Below are 17131 nucleotides of genomic sequence, written 5' to 3'. Positions count from 1 at the left end.
CGTCGGCTTTTTGGGGATGACGGAGTAATAATCTTCCACATCCGTGTATTTTACTCCGTACAATCCGGTAACGTATAGTTACCTATTTGCTTAGTCAGCGATAAGCGAGTCCCACCACAAAGCCTTCAGTATTCCAATTCGACAATTCGACTTTTCGAGAGAATCGACGGCAACCGACAACATTCAGAGAATTCGGCCAGCACCTCTACAAGAACCAGTTAGTAGCTCTTCCTCTTACCATTCAGAACTTTGCTTCAATTAACAGATCGTTTTTCCTAGAAAATGTCGAGCGCCAAAGCCGGAAAGAAGGGCGGCCGTTCCGCTATCGCCGATGTTGTTACTCGCGAGTACACCATCCATCTTCACAGGAGAGTACGTTAAAACACCTGCAATAAATAATTCGAAAGAGAAGATGTCACCATGGATTATGCGCCTGCTGGGGTCGAACATGGACCGAGAACAGACTTACCAATGCTCCAACGTTCAACCGTTTAACATTGCGCCCGTCTACTCCTCTCATAATACCATCACTCCTGTTATACACGACAGTGAATAACTAGAAGGTTTGTTTTGAGAAGGGAGCAAGTGGGAGATAAAAAGAAAAATAATTAGTTTTATGAAGTCCATTTTAAGGCCCCGCGGAATATTTGCGCGTCATGGAAAATATCTCTTCTTCAAAATTGGGCATTCGGACGGAAGACTAATTTGTTTCTTTCCCTTCCTTTTTGCTTGGATTATAGGTCCATGGCGTTTCCTTCAAGAAGAGAGCACCACGAGCCATCAAGGAGATCCGTGCTTTTGCTGAAAGTGCTATGGTATGTCTGCATCAACCACCGCTTCTATATCTTTACAAGTAGGCCTCGACCTGTGGCTAATCATGTTGTGTCCCATTTTCCCTGGTTCGGGGAAATCGGACTTGTTTTATATAGGGCACAAAGGATGTCCGCTTAGATCCCCAGCTTAACAAGAAGGTTTGGGAGGCCGGTATCAAGGGTGTTCCATTCAGATTACGCGTCCGCATTAGCCGTAAGCGAAACGACGAGGAGGGTGCCAAAGAGAAGCTATATTCCTACGTCCAAGCTATTAATGTGAAGGACCCCAAGGGTCTGCAGACCTTTGTCGTTGAGGAGTAGATACGAGTTTAAACCTTGACATGTACATTGGTGTTGTGGGGTTGGGAAGGGCCGAGGTCTGTGTCTTTTTCAATCAAGGGGATTTATGCGCAATGTAATACATAGTGCTTCTGCTCCCTCCCAAAAATAACGAATGCCAAATACTCTTTAACTTCTTTCAAGATTTTATTTGATGAAAATTATCCTCTTCAATAGAATACTTTGAATTTTCAAGCTTATTGGCTGATATAATTCTCCGAAAAAATTTACTCGTTGCCAGCTACCTTTATTCTCCCTACCCAGGTTTACGGTCATACACGAAGTAGCTATTGCAGGTTCGGATCAGCTATTTAGGGCAGAAAACACCGCTTATAATAAGTCACATAGGCCAGTAAATATGCATACTAATATCTCGAACATCTTTGCGCAAATCAATCAGCAGAGCCTCCACCTCTTCAGGAGTCCAGCCAAGACCCTTTATAAGGGCGGCCAACGGCAATGCCTGCATGCCTTGCTGAGTGTTAACCATTGTCCAGATGCCGATCTCTTTCATCTCTCTATCCCTTGGCCACTGGTTCTGTGGCCACTTGCAGATAATTTCGACATCGACAGAACCAGCAGCTTCCATTCGGGCCTTATGATCCTTTGCAACATCTATGGGGCGGTTAAGCATATTCCCTGCTTTTATCAGAAGGTTGGTCCATCGTGATATTGCGCAGCCCTGCCTCACACTGCCGTCATCACAGCCAAAAAGGACGTTAATATCCTGCATCTCGACATATCCGCCAGGCCTTAAATTTCTATTGTTGTCCATTATTCAGCCATCCACTTTTAAAAGGTGCTGGAGGACAAGTAGATGGCAGACTCAACTCATAACACTGTTTATAAAACCGATCCCAATCGCTGAGAGAGCCGGTCAACATTCTTCCGTGAATGTAGTTGAATTTATGACGAAACTGCCATTCTGCCTCCACGTCATCAATTAGAAAGCTGAGATTAGGGGGTACACTAATGAAAATTAGTGATTCAAGGCTTATATCATGAGTAACTGGAAAAAAAGTACGATGACGGTTGGATGGGTGACAGATCAGTGCCTATGACCTGGTAGCAATTGTATGAGTGTTTCCACTATACCTAATTTATTGAATCTGAAGCTTGTTTGGGAAAGAGAGTAGCCATTGGATTTTCCCGTTGCCTGATACAGTAGTTCCCGCAATCGCCTTTCATGTTCAACACCAAAAATAATTGTTAAAACCTCTTGGCAAGAGACTAATCAGATCTAACTGGTTGAGGCACAAATGCAGAAGCCAAGGCTGCTTGAAGATTTGATGCAAACTAACTAAACAGAGGACGGGTGCCTGATGAGCCTGGCAACCTGTGATGCCGCTCAGCAGATGCTTTGATTTGTGCATCGAATTGCAAAATAGTTCCTTTCTTTTGCTTTGCAGAATGTTTAATTAGAGAAATATCAGAATTCAAAAAGGTTGGGCACGTAACTCATTTCAGGAAAAAAGCATCAGATATGTTTGAGCATCGACTGCCCCGCACCTTGACGTGATAGTTAAGCCTGCGACAAGGCACTAACGCCCCTGAAACTGTCTTTCTTTCTATCGAGGACGCTTGATAACCCTCTGCCCATTCCTCGCCTGGCCATCCAGCATCTGATCGACCACAAACTCCAAATCATAAACCACCCGCTTACCCTCCTCATCCCTCCAGCAACCTCTCCCAAAACACCGGAAGACCGTATCCCGCGAAAACTGAATCATTTTCACATATTCCCAGTACTCCGGATACCACCCCGAATACTCCCAGTCAATGATTGCTGTAATCCGCCCCTTCTCAACCAGTATATTATGCATGCCGAGGTCTCCATGCGTAAATCGGAGTTGGTGGTTACTCATCAAACTATTCCGGATTGTTTCAACGTAGAATGAACCGAAGAACCGCGTCGAGTCCAGATGTATTAGAGAGACCAGCCATTCATTGAAGTCAGACTCAGTCTTGAAAGGGCCGCCATATTCAGCATGGCTGCCTCGAACATCGGCAGCAGGACTCGTACCGTCAACAGGACCGATCGCAGCTGTTGATGGAGCACGGAGTGTCCGTAGTTGACGCAGTATCTCCTCTAGATCCTTTAGAATACTATCCCGCTGCACTTGATCCATGGTCGGCCAGCTTTTACTGAGCATATCCCCAGGCATCAGTGACATTGCCAAATGTCCTACGCGGTCTTCGCCTTCTCTTTCTTCCCACCAGCCAAGCACTTCTGGCACAGGAACCTGCGGACAGGCCTTACGGACAAAGCTCATCGCTCGAGCCTCTCGTTCAGCTTGGACATGATGGCCATATTTGACCACCGTACCGGACTCTGTGATATAAACTCCATGCGAGGCTCCATGTTTGCCAACAATCCACCTAGCAGAATCAGTTTCCTCCTGCTTGATTGGAGACGTGTCCATAACGAACTGAAGATCATTTAGGATTAACTTGGCTTTTAGGACTAGGAATGGTGGCTCTTCATAGTCTACGACTCCATAAGAGCCTATGAAAAATAATGAATAACAACAACAACAACAACTCGTACCTGAAGTGGATCCCAAGCCTGTCAGCACTCGACTGATGACACTCAATTTGGTAAGATGCAAAATCGAACCGGTGGATGCACGCCCTCCAGTCCAAGCGTCGAAAAACGGCGGCGAAGAATGTCAGTTTCGGCCGCCAGCTAACTGTCACATCATGTTATTGAGTTTCTATTGATTCTTATTATGTTTAGATATATCAGCTACACTCTGGATTATGAAAGAATTTCTTTAGAAGACATGATCTAATAGAAGAATTTAATGAAAAGCTGAATAAGACATTGTAATCTCTTCTAAACATACTACAGTTTAAGACTTCGACAGAATGAAGTGATGAAAGTCCAGATATCAAGAATAACACATACTATAACTAAGTCAGTTTAGAGAGAGTGGCTCTTCATAGTCTAAGACTCATAAGAGTTTATGAAAAATAATGAATAACACACACACACACTCTCTCTCTCTCTCTCTCTTCAACACACCTCTTGGTACTGTTTTTGGGAACCGACGACGGCATGCCCGGAGTCTGGCTTTAGAGATACAGTGTGATCTCAATGGAAAAATAAAGTCACCCCTAGTTAAAAACTAAAGGCCAAATAACATGAAGGATGGAGGAGGTATGAGGATAAGGAGTGTTACAAACACCCTACTTTTTGAAGCCAGTTGCATGGGTATCCATCGTGATCATAGTGTATCGAGGCCATAGAGCTTCAGCTTAGCCTCCCCAAAAAGCGCACAGAGCGCATGGGATGGACCGAATCGGGCTCTAGATTGCCCCCGAGAGAACTGTTGGATCAAAAAGACGGAATACCCGAGGCCTTGCAAATTACGAATATCCAGTCGCCCGCGTGGTGTGAGCTGCAAAGAGCGTTCGTCCCAGGGCATCATCGTATGTATCACCGCCCTACTGTAGACTCCGTATGTGCGTACAATATGCACGAAACCCTCTCGTATGTAGAAACACGGGATAATATCTGATTGCACCGGAAAAAAACTCGTATTGAGACCTTCAGTGTGACCGTGAGGCTTGACAAGTGCTCTTTGGTTGCATACATTCAGTCTCACATCTGGCACCCATGATTTCAGCGGTGATCAAAATTGAACGAGAGACTTTTCACAATTCCCAAGTCTAGGTGGCATCGGAGTCAACCAGTACAACGAAGGCCAACGGCCTCTTAGCCCAGTTACATCATCTTGATAAGAGCAAGGATGTGGCATCAGGATTTTTCTTCGATGAACTATGTATTTGGGAGGTGAGGTCGTTTGTTGATAATCAACAGCGTTCGCTTACCAAAATACTGTATCTTAACTCTTTAGCGAAGGAAAATCCTGCAGATATATATAGGGCCTGTATATTTATATAAGTACTTATACATATTTAGCCAACAGACCTGTCAGCATCATGCTGAAGTGAGGCATGGTAACTATGTAACTAGGCATGACTTATGGGGAAATCAGCTAAAAGCATCAAGTCAATCATGGCTCCAATTGCACTTTAAAAGATAACATGACGGTGTCATAAGTACTATATACTCAATCTATTTAATGCAATGCTAAAAGATATAATATAAATACGCTGCAAAACAAACGCCGCAAAACGCCCAAAAACAAACGCTGCAAAAACATTTTAGATACATAAAAGAGGACACCCTACCTGGACACAATGCAAACAGATGACCTGCTGACCCTGTTCATGCCAAACACAAACATGCTAAAACAAAAACAAAAAACATGCAAAAACTAAAAGAAAGTACAAGTAAAAACTGCAACAACCTCGGACAGAGCCTAGGCCACGAAGGCGAGCCCTGCTGAGGAAGTGCATACAAAGAAGAAAAGCAAAAACAAGAAACAGAAACACGCAAAACTAAAAGAAAGTACAAGAAAAAACTGCAACAGCCTCGGACAGAGCCTAGGCCACGAAGGCGAGCCCTGCCGAGGAAGTGCATACAAAGTAAGAAAAGAAAGCAAATGCAAAAAATCAATAAACAAATAAGAATATGTGTAGGCATGAACAGAACCGACAGCCCATCCCTTTGCACCATGTCCAAGCAGTGTGTCCTGATACAAAATAAAATATAAAAAAATAAAAAATACAAAGCAGCGCAAACAAAAAAACAAAAAAACAAAAAAAACAAAAAAACACCCCCTACTCCCTCCTCTTGCACCCCTCCATGGCCGAGCTCAGCTCCGCCGCCATGGCAGGGGTCCGGACCGTCAAGGCCCACTGTTCCGGCTTCTGAGAAGTCGGAACGAGGAACTTGACGGAGTTCCCCCGCTGTCGGTACTCGACCTCGGGGAACAAGAGAGAGTTGAGGATCACGCCGCCACTCGGGCTCGCCCGAAGTAGCATGCGTGACCGGCCACTTTTTCGATTTTTTAAAATTCGAAGTGCGCCGAGTCCCTTGATTTCCCAAGCTCCCTCGTTGAGCTTGAGACCACGGGCACGCACTTCGAACTTCACATCTTCGTCTTCTTCACCAGCGCCGCCTTTCGTTAAGTCCACTTGAGGGAGCTTTTCGGCTTCTTCAGTTGAATCAGTAACGGAAGTAACGGATACAGTCGGGGCTGGGGCAGGGCTTGGCTCGACAAAGGTGCTTGCAGGTAGGCCTAACTTGGTGCTAGCAATAGTTGATGACTTATATGGCGTTGCTTTTGGAGTATCCCCGTTAGCTTTCAAGGTATCACGAGACGGGGATCCGGTATTTGCATCGGCTGCAGACGAAATCTGTGGTGTTGCGATAGATCCGAAGTTACCAAAAGAGGCGGCAAACTTCGGCCCATCCATGAGGGACGAAGTTAGGTCGGCGGTCTTTTTTGATGATGATGTGGTACCCTCGTTGTGAATCTCGCGGCGAAGGTGGCCATTGGGATCTTTCTCAACTCTATCGAACAAACTTCGGCTACCAGAAGGCGGTGTGTCAACGCCCTTGTCAGAAGGCAAAGTATTGGGAGTGTTTTGCAAAGAGACAGAAGAAGGCATGATCTCAGGCGTATTTTGCAAAGAGACAGAAGAAGGCATGGTCTTAGGGGTTTCTTGCAAAGAGACAGAAGAAGGCATGATCTCAGACGTATTTTGCAAAGAGACGGAAGAAGGCTCTTTTCCACTTCGTTCTTCGCTCAAACTTTTAGGTTGAATTGACGGCTCCTGCTCTTGCGCAGCCACATAAGAGTTAATAAACATACGCAGAGTCGAAGAAGGTTGCTGCTCGTCGTCTGAAAATTCCTCTGTAGTATTTCCCTGGTCTTCTTTATCATTCAAGTCTGACGCGAACCGGACACGTTTACCAATTTGACCAACAGGCGCCTCATTCGCATCGCCATCAGCCTTTCGTTTCTTTAAAGCAGAAACTGTAGAGGTCGTTATATCATTTTGTTTGCTGGACACCAAGCTTGGAACAGCCTCATTCTCTAAGGTAGCCTTTTCCTGTTCATCTCGGGCAGGAATTATTTCTGTATCACAAGAAGATTGACTGCTTCCATGTGAGATAGCTTGGTATTGGCTAACCATAAAACACGGATACCCAATCTGGTTCCGGAGCATGATATAATAAGCAATCAGAGGCTCAAAATCATTAGAATTAGCATCAAAGCTAGCAACCTGCTGTTGGAAACTAGCGTTAATATACTGGAAACGCCACCGTTTTATCCAATCGGCTTTCTCTGCGCCATTCAAGCCAGCTGGGATCTCTTCCTCTGGGGGAATGAGCTGTGCCACATCTGATTGTACATCATACTGGGTTTCAGTACTGTGATCGGTATATGCCGCTTTTTTCGAAGAAACACCCGTTTGTGAACTCTGAGTATCGACAAGGGCTGAACCGCTGAACTTAGTTGAAGCAAATGTTGTTTTCGTATTACTGCCAGAAGGCCCAAGAGCTGTACTGACAGGCGGAGAAATAGAACCAATAACATCAGTTTGCTTTTCTGCAGGTTTCTCGGCAACAGTGTTTAAAGGCGATATTGCTGGTCCCTTGGAGATGGAACTGTCAAATACAGAAGTGGGTGGCGAATCAGTGTTATCACCGCTAGTTAAACTTGAGGAAAGAAGTGGCTTATTAGAAATCGATGCGGTGGCTTCTTGTGAAGAGGTGCAAGCCTTTTCTCTGGCATAGGTTTCAGCAATTAATCTAAATAATTCTGCTGCGGAGTCTGGTTCCTCAGGAGAAGTTTCTGCCCACTTTGGTCGCTTAGAAAATGAAGAGGGGAAGTGCTTATATTCCGTCCGTGAAGATGATGACCTCGGTGTAGTTGATTTGATGTGCGCTGGCTGAGTTGTGCTAGAAAGCAAAGAGGTCTCGTTCACAGCTGTGGTCGCCGTAGAGGTAGTTGACTCTCCAGAAATGTCTCCAAACGATCGCTTCTTAGATGGAGGAGAAAACGAGAAAGCAGGTGTGGCCAAGGGCGTAAAGAATGACGCACTAGTAGACTTAGACTCAGGAGAGCTTGTAAATGGAGTCGAGGATCCAATTGCTTGAGGTCTGCTGGTGTCTCCAAAAAGTGAATTGCTGAATGAGGGCTGCTGGGGTTGAGAAACAAACGAATTTCCCTGCGTGCCCAAAGATTCGGCTCCTCCGTTAGCTGTGTTGAGATTCGCAAACATGTTATTTGAAGCACCTGCGTCTGGGGTGCTAACGCCGCCAAAGAATCCATTCCCAGCGACAGCTGCAGTTTCCATGCTTTGGGTGGAAGTAGAAAATGGGTGCTGGAAATTATTCTGTTGCGCTACGAACCCAGATAACAAAGGGGTGCTTGGAAAAGGTGGTGGTTCGGAAAAGCCCGCAAAAGTAGCCGGAGTGCTTGAGGCCGCTGCACTTGCAGGATCCGCCTGGTTGAACGAGCCACCGAGGGTAAAAGCAGGAGCAGACGAAGCTGTAGGCTGGTTCATGCGGAACTGGCAACCGAGTGTAAAAAGAGGAGTAGACAAGACTGGGTAATCTAAATGGTCGATGCGGTTGTTTACAAAAGCAGGACCAGGCGTAGCCGCAGAGTTCGCCTGGCTGAACGAGCCACTGTTTGTAAAAGCAGGACCAGACGTAGCTGCAGGGTTGGCCTGGCCGGACGAGTCACTGAGTGTAAAAGCAGGAGCGGACGTGGCTGCACACGAAGTGAAATCTGGCTGGGAAGGCGCGGGGAAGTTATAAATATTAGAAGAAGCAACACCAGCATCGGGCTTTCCGTCTGGAGACATTTGCATAAAGTCAGCAGGTCTTTCAGCCTCTTCAGAGGCGGCGCCAGTCATGAACGGCTGGGAGGCGGAGAAAAAGCTACCGCTAGTTGGCTGAGCAAAACTATCACTGTCCGAAGGAGCCGGCGCCGAGAAAACACCGCTAGATGTAGTAGGGTTGTTCGCAAATGGAGATTCTGCCCTTGTGGTCTGCTGAGAACCGAGTCCACTATTCCCAAAAATATTATTATTGTCCGCTTGCCCACTCTGCCCGGTAGATGGGTTATTGAACGTGTTTCCTTGGAATCCTTGGAAATTGGATTCTGGGTTGGATGCAAAACTGCTGAAAGGATTTTTCACCTGTTGATTCGTCGTTGAAGCCGAAAAATTGAACGACGGGGGGGCAGAGCTAGTTTGGGACCCGAAGAATCCAAAAGATGCATTATTCTGGTTTCCAAAACTTGAAGGTGTGGGGGTATTTTGAGAATTGGCAGGTTGACTGAATGAAAACCCATTTGAAGCCGGTAAGGCAAATGGATTTGATACGAGGTTGGGATCAACGTTGGAAAAGGGAGTTGGGTTGTTGAACGCTGGCGTACTTGGAGTACTAACGTTAGGTCGCCGTTGGCCTAATGGCTTGATTCTATGACCTATTAGAAATGTTCATGGTACACAAAAGAATGTAGGACGGTATGAAGAATCACGCCTATGCCTATGATAGAGTCTCAAGGCCAATAGATCGGATGTTGAACAAGCATGATACAAAGTGAGGCAGAAGACATTTGGCGGAGGGTAAATAGCAAGCCAGGTCAATGCACAAGGGCCATTAACAATGCTAGGGTGAAAAGCCATGGATTTAGGTACTTACTTTCTCTTCGCCAACTGGGCGGCTGTGGCCCGTTGGGGCGTATCTGTATTCATCGACATTGTATCCAGTCCAGTTGTTTTAGAGCCCTGGATCTCGGCCCCTCTTTGGGACAGTAAACTGATCCGGAGCAATTGGCTTGACAGGAAATGCTCCGGATATGTCAACGCAGAGACGCTGAGAGGACACCAAGCGCGGAGCGCACCACTCGCACGCAAGCCTGGGAGGTTTGAAGCAACACAAAGACGAAGTTGAGGTAACGACGCGATGGAACAGCTATGAAGTAGGGCAATGCAACAGATAACTTGACTAGCTCACGTATCGACGTTAGAATTGGCTGTGAACGAAACGATCCGAGAAAATACACGAGAGACTGCTCGACTTGAGAAAGTAGATGGTCAAAGAGGAAAACAACGGGCTTTAAGTAGACGCGACGGGGAACGTCGGCGGGGCGGAAGGAGCACAAGGAAAGTCGGGAAGGTCCAGGGAGAATGAGGGAAGGTAGTTGGGAGCAAAGAAGAAGGCGCAGCGCGAGGATAAGGCAGGAGGGTATGCGCCGACGCCTCGACTAAGAAATTTGATGGGCAGGTGGAGGTTAGTGTCGCCGCTCTTGGGACGCTTCCCTTTTTTCTGCCGTGACTGCCTGCCAAGCTGCTGTCCCAAACGAGCAGACACGTGATCGGGACAATATTTTTGCGGCGCCGTCAAAGGCTGGCGTCGCCGCGGCTTTGTGTTGGTGTTGTTATTTGTGCTTGATCCAACGCTTGTTGATCGGGTTGAAAGCCGTTACGGCCCTTTGGACAACCAAGCGCGAAGCATGCCGTAGGGTCAGCTCCTACGGCCGCTGGCTACAGTGCTGCAAACAAGGTAAACACAGGTCTTGTGTATCTTAGATATCATTCAACTGAATACATGGTAAAATACATGGCGGTCCAGCGGACGTAGTACCTGAAAGAAAACATTCAGACTTGAAACGCAACATTTACAACCGAGGTGATACGGTTCATAAATCACCAACGGTCCTCGCACTCATAATATCACAGTCTATGCCAGTAACCCATATGCGTGCGTCCAGGCTTTTTAGTGCGATAGAATCAGCATCGTGGAGCCACCGGGGTCCGTTTACAATTTAGCCTTGGTCTGGGCCTTCTTGAGGATAGGCTCCATCTTCATCGCCTTCATGACATTGCCTCGAACCTTGAGCTTGCCACCCATGAAAAGACGCTGGGCGTTGGAGGAGCCAGTGATGAGGGAGCCGAAGTCAGCGTCGCTGAGCAACAAGGTGACTGCAGAATGGATTCATTGATCAGCCTCCGCAGGTATTAGACGCAGCGAAATCACTGGGGATCAAACTAACCATCGGCCTTTCCGCCCTCTGGAGCAGTGCCCTGGCCAGCGACACCCTTGTCCTTGAAGTCGAGATACCAGCTCTCGGTCTCGCCGCTGTCGTTGGTCAAGGTGAAACAGAAGACGGCTTTGGCGCTCTTGACGGCGTTTTCGCGCTCCTCATTGTCAGCGGCAAGGACGTCGTTGATCACGTCGAAGGCGACGGAAGAGTTGAAGTTTGCTGGAGCCAGAACGTCAGCAGACCCGTTATGGGGGTGGCGGATCAACGAGACGAAGACTTACGTTTATGGAGAGGCATTGCGACGAACTTGGGGGTATCTAGAGAGGCAGGTGAGATCTAAGATGCAGTCAAGAGGTATCAAGTAATTTCAGAGCGATGGACAGAAATGAGTGGAACGAGATGCGATTATATGTCCACAGAATTCAGACCGAGTGCATGTGAATTTCCCCATGAAAATGCCCCAGATGATGCCGAGGCGCCGCCCTAACAAACTCCTTCAACCCAAGAGCATGCAAATTCCACAAAGTCAAGCTTTTCTTCCACGTCGCCCGAAACTCCGTGGCGTGGGGACAAGAACCCCCCGAAAGCTACGGATCTGACTAGTTCCGGGGGGATGTGCTCAAAGCTCGTTGCGCCCGGCCCGTCAGTCAACGCAGCTATCGCGGGCGCATGCCCCAACGAGCTTTCAGCTCTTGGCCTAAGATGCGATGTACGGAGCACCGAGTAGAGGATCTTCATATGGGAAATCCCACGCGGAACACGGGGCTCGGCGGATCACAGCTTGGAGGTGCCAATCCATGCTTCAAATTAAGATTCCAAGATCTCAGACACCACCGTCGTCTTCAACAGTGCGGCCACGAGAGCCGAGGCACACGACCATTCTCAAATGGAACTAGCAAGGAAGCCCGACAATGCGACGCCAACAGCGACGACAAGTCTCTACCAGAATCAACCTCGTCGATCACCTGTTAGTTGGCTAACTGCCTAATCATCTGAAGGAAAACGCCGCTGTTTCCGCAACCCTTTTTTGTCCATGCCTCCCTCCCGCCTTTTCCTGGTTTGGCTCCGCTTCACCGCCAAACGCCCTTCCCCAGCAATATATAGGAACAAAGTAGCCAGCTACTCCGTAATCCGCACATATAAACGGCTACTCCGTAAAAGCAAACCCATCTCATCTCCAACCTAAAACTGAAGACCGAAAAAATCGTTTCACATGATCCGGCTTGCACCACAGCCCACGAGTTTTCGGTGTCGCCCGTTGCAGATTGGTGTATGGCTTGGAGTGCCTTAAGCAACCCCTCCTCACTTCTTCCATAATCGCGTTCTGGAGTTGGCGTACATCCATTCCTACCGGACTAAACATGATTGGCACTTCCATAACCTCCACGGGAAGGGACTGTTTATTTCGCCGTGAACTACCAGAGAGCTTTCGAGTAAGGGGTGCTAGAGCCTCGTCCCAAGTTCCCCTGCGCAACGTGGTTTCTTCAAAATTGAATTCTCGGACAGTGCGGCGGTGGTTTAGAATGAATGATGATACTTGTGTTGCGTCTACTACTGCGTTTTGTAGTTCCATATAGCAAAGAGAGGGAAACGTGAGCGGCTTTGGCTTCAACCTCCTAGAGGCCACGTATTTGGGAGAGACCGGCAAGAGCTTTGAGGAAGCTTTCAGACATGGCTCTGTTGACAATGTAAACGGGCACGGTCCCTTTTCCCCTAACCAACGAAACTCAAGTTTCGTTATATTTTTATACCCTTCAAGGTACGAATGCAGAAATTTTAGGTGGTCGGTGGGATTTCCAGCCACGAAAGGAAAGCTGTCCATGTGAATCCTCAGCTTCTGTATCTGCATCCACCTTTTCCCCGCTGCCGGAGAGGCGCCAAAACCAGCTATGTGCCGAAGGTAAAGAAGCGCCGAGGGATGAACTGGGAGCAGGGATAATTCCTTAAGTCGTGTTAAAGGCGCCTGCTCAATGGCTATACGAAGTGATATAAGAGCGTAGTCGACAATACTGCGCCGGTAGCGGTGACTGGGAGCCTGGCCATCGCAGGAGATTACCAGGTGAAAAAGAGACGGCATTGCTGTGAATGCACGGATGAATGACGGGATATTGGTAGCGGCATGGAACAGTGGTGGATATTGCTTTGTCAAAAGATCCGTCATTTCCCATGATCCGTATTTAGGAATACTGAGTCTTGACCCTGTGCACAGAGGCGCATGGATTTGAGGCATGTAAACAAAGGTCAGTTCCTCTCCAGTATGCGGATTAAGCAGCGGTGGCAAAAATGTCTCCGGCAAATGCAAAATTCGGAAGGTGAGTGTCTTGACAAATCCACCGATACGCTCAAGCGCGGCCATCCTTGCGGGCCGGGTGAATGTGGTGCTTCGAAAGTGAATCTCAACTTTGGCAAACAGCGTGGAAGCGGTTTGGATACTCAATTCCTGGCACACCAGCCGCAGAGATACAAGATCTGCTTTTGTGACGTGCCATAAAAGAGTATCACGAATCTTCTTATCTAGGAAGAGATTGATGGCTGAAAATTGCCGTTTCATTGTGATTTCAACTCTAATAGAGGTCAAAAATACAACACCTCAATTGCACAGTTTGGGTATGATTGGCAGTAGCACAATTGACAGTGCCTGTTTCGAAGAGAAGAAGTTTCCTCGATGTCAAGAATATGTTGGTCAAACGCTTTCCTAGGCTATGTATATAGACGCAGGTACAATGAAGGACGAGTATGAAATGACAGCCAAAGAGAAAGTCATTAAAGTATCTCAGATCAAGATATAAAATAATGGAATCAGAAAAGGATGCGCTGAAGCGGGGCCAAATACATTCTGGGATCTAGAGTCAGTCCAGCCGTGAAGGACGGGACCCGAGGGAGGAGCCCCTCCCTCAGCAGCGTACGGGCGAAAGCAGCCCTCATCGCGACACAGACGCGGTGGTTGAAGTGAAGGTTTTTTCTGGACGTGATGAATGGCGCGCGCTGGGCCGCATAGAAACAGGCGTGTTTCCCGTCGCATCACGACCTCGCTCGGCCATTATTGGCGAACCGCCGCCTGCGTCCCCGCAAATGTTTCCCGCGGTCATCCTGGCTCGGGCCAGTCGGCGCTCACCACTCGCTGACCGCAACAGGTTTTGAAGAAAGAAGACCGCGCCTAGCCAAAGTCTAGCCGATGCCCCTCGACGCGGGGATGCTGGCAACGCGCATAGACGCGACGCAGCGCGTGCAAAGGGAGGGGAATCAGGTAGTTGTTTTTTTTTTTTTTTGCTTGCTTGTAGGGTATCGCGTTGTATCATGGTGTCATGCATGTTAAATCGCGTTTGAATCTTGAAGAGCACAGGGACCCCTGCGAACTAGTGGTTTCAAAGGCGAAGGGACGGTTTTCCATGATTGGATCAGGCTTCAAGTATCCTAGGCCTTCTCATAGGGCATAACTAGTTTCTGCACCATATAGCTTGCACTGTGGCGCGCGTAATATGATGGGTCAAACAAGAGTTTGTATGTTGCGAAGTCAAAGGAGTTTCAATCGATGAGTAACTAACTACATCAGCAGGAAATGTTGGATTATACTTAGGGCACTTTAACGGGGGAAACTGTGCAAACAGCCACACAGAAAATTAAAACGGTCGCGACAGATGGTGCATCAGGATTACAGAGCCTAGACATCCCATAAATCTATTCTGCGCTACAGAGTAATTTTAGCCAACAATAATGCACCATTCGGTCAGTCTATGCGAAGTACGAACATGATGCATATCTGAACCTAGAGCTGTCTGTCATCACGGTCATTCAAATGAAGACGATGCATATATTATACAAGCCACATCTATCAAATTTCCGGAGATAATCTGACACGGAGTTGCAGATATGGGAGAAATATGTAATGACCCAGTCCTGGGCAATCCAAGTTTTTGATATAGTACAAAATATGTTAATTGTAGCCCCTGCGACGTCTTCCTTGGTTGCGCACTCTGGGGGTGATAACAGCTTTGTTGACCTTGCGTTTCGGTCGGGTTTTGTAACCAGATTTCGCCTATGATGATCATCAGTAAAAGCAAGCCAGATATTACCAACAGTAGAAGGTGATCACATACTGGAAGACCCCAAGGACTCTTAGGATCAACATTACCCTTCGACTTACCACGGCCACCACCATGAGGATGGTCCATTGCGTTCATTGCAAGACCACGCACAGTGGGCCGGATACCTAGCCAACGGCTACGACCAGCCTTGCCCAGCTGTCTATATTGATAGCTTGAGTTGCTCGCAACACCAATGGTTGCGCAGCAATCTTTATTGATGAATCGAATTTCACCGCTCTTGAGCCGAATAGTCACGTTTTCCGATAGCTTCTTTAACTTGTGCTTGTCCTGGAGGGTGAGCGTCTTGGTTTCGCCGGTTTCATCTGTGATGACATCGGCTTCGAGATCGGGGGGATCGATGGCCTTTGCGACAACTGTAGCAAACGTACCCGCGCTTCTACAAAGTTGCGCACGCCCATCTTTATGGAGTCCAACATTGTAGATTGTAGTTCCAATTGGAATCATGTGGAGAGGTAGACAATTACCACGCCAAGCAGTTTTTGCAGCCAAAATACCAGGATCGATAATACCACCCATACTATCCCACAGGTCTTTTGGGATACCCGCTCGATAACTCTGTACGACATCACCCTCCCGCATTCCTTCAGCAGCGAGTATGTAGCTCAGCTGTTTTGTAGCTTTCGAGCGTAAGAGGGCAATGTGTGCACTTCGGTTGGGATCATATTCAATTCTCTCGACAGAATGCGGGCCCGGTTCCTTTCTATCAAAATCAACTGTCCTTAAGCGCCGTTTATGGCCACCTCCACGATGTCGGACCGTGACATGGCCGGAATTATTGCGGCCACCCTTGCCCTGACCCTTTTTTGGGATACTTAATTCTTTGACTGGTCTGCCTTTCCATAAATGCTCGTTTATCGGTCTTCGAAGATGTCTTGTTCCAGGAGTCCGGGGCTTGTAGGTTCGTATTTGGGGCCCTTCCTTTTCGCGGGAAGGTGGAGGAGCAAAAGTGAGGGAGGCATCAAAAGGCGACCCCGAGGTGACAGTTTGAGGGTCAACGGCCGCAGAATACGTTCGCGACAATATGTAAGAAAAGCATTTGCAGGATTGCTGGAAACCTCGCAAGGATATACGAGGTTGCAGCATCACGGATTCAAGTATGCGTCGGTCCTTTGCGAAACTGAGTTGAAAGAAAGCTGGGGTGAAATGACACCTCTTCTAATTTGATTCCCAACAATGCAAAAAAAAAAAAAAAAAAACCACAACCAGGCCAGCAAGTCACATCCCAGATATTCCGATTTAGCTTCCCCCAATTAACTGGATTGCAATGGATGAATGAGTGCTCAGTAATACGGTATCACTGGTGCAGTGAAAATCTTTTGGCTTCAGTTTTCCCACGTGACCACATGTCCGCTTATATAACATAAATGCCAAGGTGATGGAATAAATGCAAAAATACACTAACCAAATCAGGAATGGCTTGAGGCGCGCCGCGTGACGGTACCAGTCACGTCCATGTGTTATTGTATTTCGATAACATACACGGCCTGGCCAGGGTTTGTTGCCTCGACAACGGGCAATGTTTTGGCCCTAGCGCCCTGTCCTTCGCGCTTCCTTTGTCATGATCTTGTCTCCACCCTGGTAATGCAGTTACATCGTTGCTCGGCCAATACCACAATCTTAGGTACGATTTCCGTTCATTAAGTTACAAAATGGGCGGTATGGTATGTATCACCCTCGTATGCACAACCACCATAATAACCGTCGCCTCAAGAGCTTTTTGTCCTTCCACTTCCTTTCACCACCAATGAGCCTGATACCTTCTCCCTCCTCCCCTTCACATTCGCGCTCTATTCTTCTTGACTCTTTTGTCTTCATCACTGCTGATACTCTGCAGTCTTAATTTCAACTTCATATCGCGATAGTTTTGCCTTCTCATATTTCCAGACGCGAGTATCACCAGACAATATCAAAGCCGGTACACGAGAATTGAGCGACATTTTCTGTTCTAGATCAC

The 17131-nt window shown here is 47.5% G+C and overlaps 7 protein-coding genes across 7 annotated transcripts; 1 reads left to right on the top strand and 6 right to left on the bottom strand.

Moving 5' to 3' along the window:
* Window positions 1-282: 282 nt before the first annotated feature.
* Window positions 283-1133, top strand: RPL31B (60S ribosomal protein L31B; the record flags this gene model as incomplete). Its single annotated transcript, XM_049252634.1, has 3 exons — window positions 283-372; window positions 741-815; window positions 930-1133. 3 exons carry the CDS (start codon window positions 283-285, stop codon window positions 1131-1133), a joined length of 369 nt encoding a protein of 122 aa, XP_049108475.1.
* Window positions 1134-1491: 358 nt separating this feature from the next.
* On the bottom strand, window positions 1492-1926 carry LOZ57_003585 (uncharacterized protein; the record flags this gene model as incomplete). Its single annotated transcript, XM_049252633.1, has 1 exon — window positions 1492-1926. The coding sequence occupies one exon, from the start codon at window positions 1924-1926 to the stop codon at window positions 1492-1494; it is 435 nt and encodes a 144-aa protein (XP_049108474.1).
* Window positions 1927-2719: 793 nt separating this feature from the next.
* Window positions 2720-3574, bottom strand: LOZ57_003584 (uncharacterized protein; the record flags this gene model as incomplete). Its single annotated transcript, XM_049252632.1, has 1 exon — window positions 2720-3574. One exon carries the CDS (start codon window positions 3572-3574, stop codon window positions 2720-2722), a length of 855 nt encoding a protein of 284 aa, XP_049108473.1.
* A 2266-nt stretch (window positions 3575-5840) lies between these two features.
* Window positions 5841-9785, bottom strand: LOZ57_003583 (uncharacterized protein; the record flags this gene model as incomplete). Its single annotated transcript, XM_049252631.1, has 2 exons — window positions 5841-9501; window positions 9727-9785. The coding sequence occupies 2 exons, from the start codon at window positions 9783-9785 to the stop codon at window positions 5841-5843; spliced, it is 3720 nt and encodes a 1239-aa protein (XP_049108472.1).
* A 1060-nt stretch (window positions 9786-10845) lies between these two features.
* On the bottom strand, window positions 10846-11368 carry LOZ57_003582 (uncharacterized protein; the record flags this gene model as incomplete). The annotated part of the gene is made up of 3 exons (XM_049252630.1): window positions 10846-11009; window positions 11081-11290; window positions 11353-11368. The coding sequence occupies 3 exons, from the start codon at window positions 11366-11368 to the stop codon at window positions 10846-10848; spliced, it is 390 nt and encodes a 129-aa protein (XP_049108471.1).
* Window positions 11369-12242: 874 nt separating this feature from the next.
* LOZ57_003581 (uncharacterized protein) lies at window positions 12243-13622 on the bottom strand (the record flags this gene model as incomplete). Its single annotated transcript, XM_049252629.1, has 1 exon — window positions 12243-13622. One exon carries the CDS (start codon window positions 13620-13622, stop codon window positions 12243-12245), a length of 1380 nt encoding a protein of 459 aa, XP_049108470.1.
* A 1383-nt stretch (window positions 13623-15005) lies between these two features.
* Window positions 15006-16260, bottom strand: RML2 (mitochondrial 54S ribosomal protein rml2; the record flags this gene model as incomplete). The annotated part of the gene is made up of 2 exons (XM_049252628.1): window positions 15006-15107; window positions 15169-16260. The coding sequence occupies 2 exons, from the start codon at window positions 16258-16260 to the stop codon at window positions 15006-15008; spliced, it is 1194 nt and encodes a 397-aa protein (XP_049108469.1).
* Window positions 16261-17131: the final 871 nt, after the last annotated feature.

Source organism: Ophidiomyces ophidiicola (assembly GCF_022830035.1).
Source record: "Ophidiomyces ophidiicola strain CBS 122913 chromosome Unknown scaffold_12, whole genome shotgun sequence".
Taxonomy (NCBI): domain Eukaryota; kingdom Fungi; phylum Ascomycota; class Eurotiomycetes; order Onygenales; family Onygenaceae; genus Ophidiomyces; species Ophidiomyces ophidiicola.
This window is presented reverse-complemented; position numbering and strand designations above follow the sequence as displayed.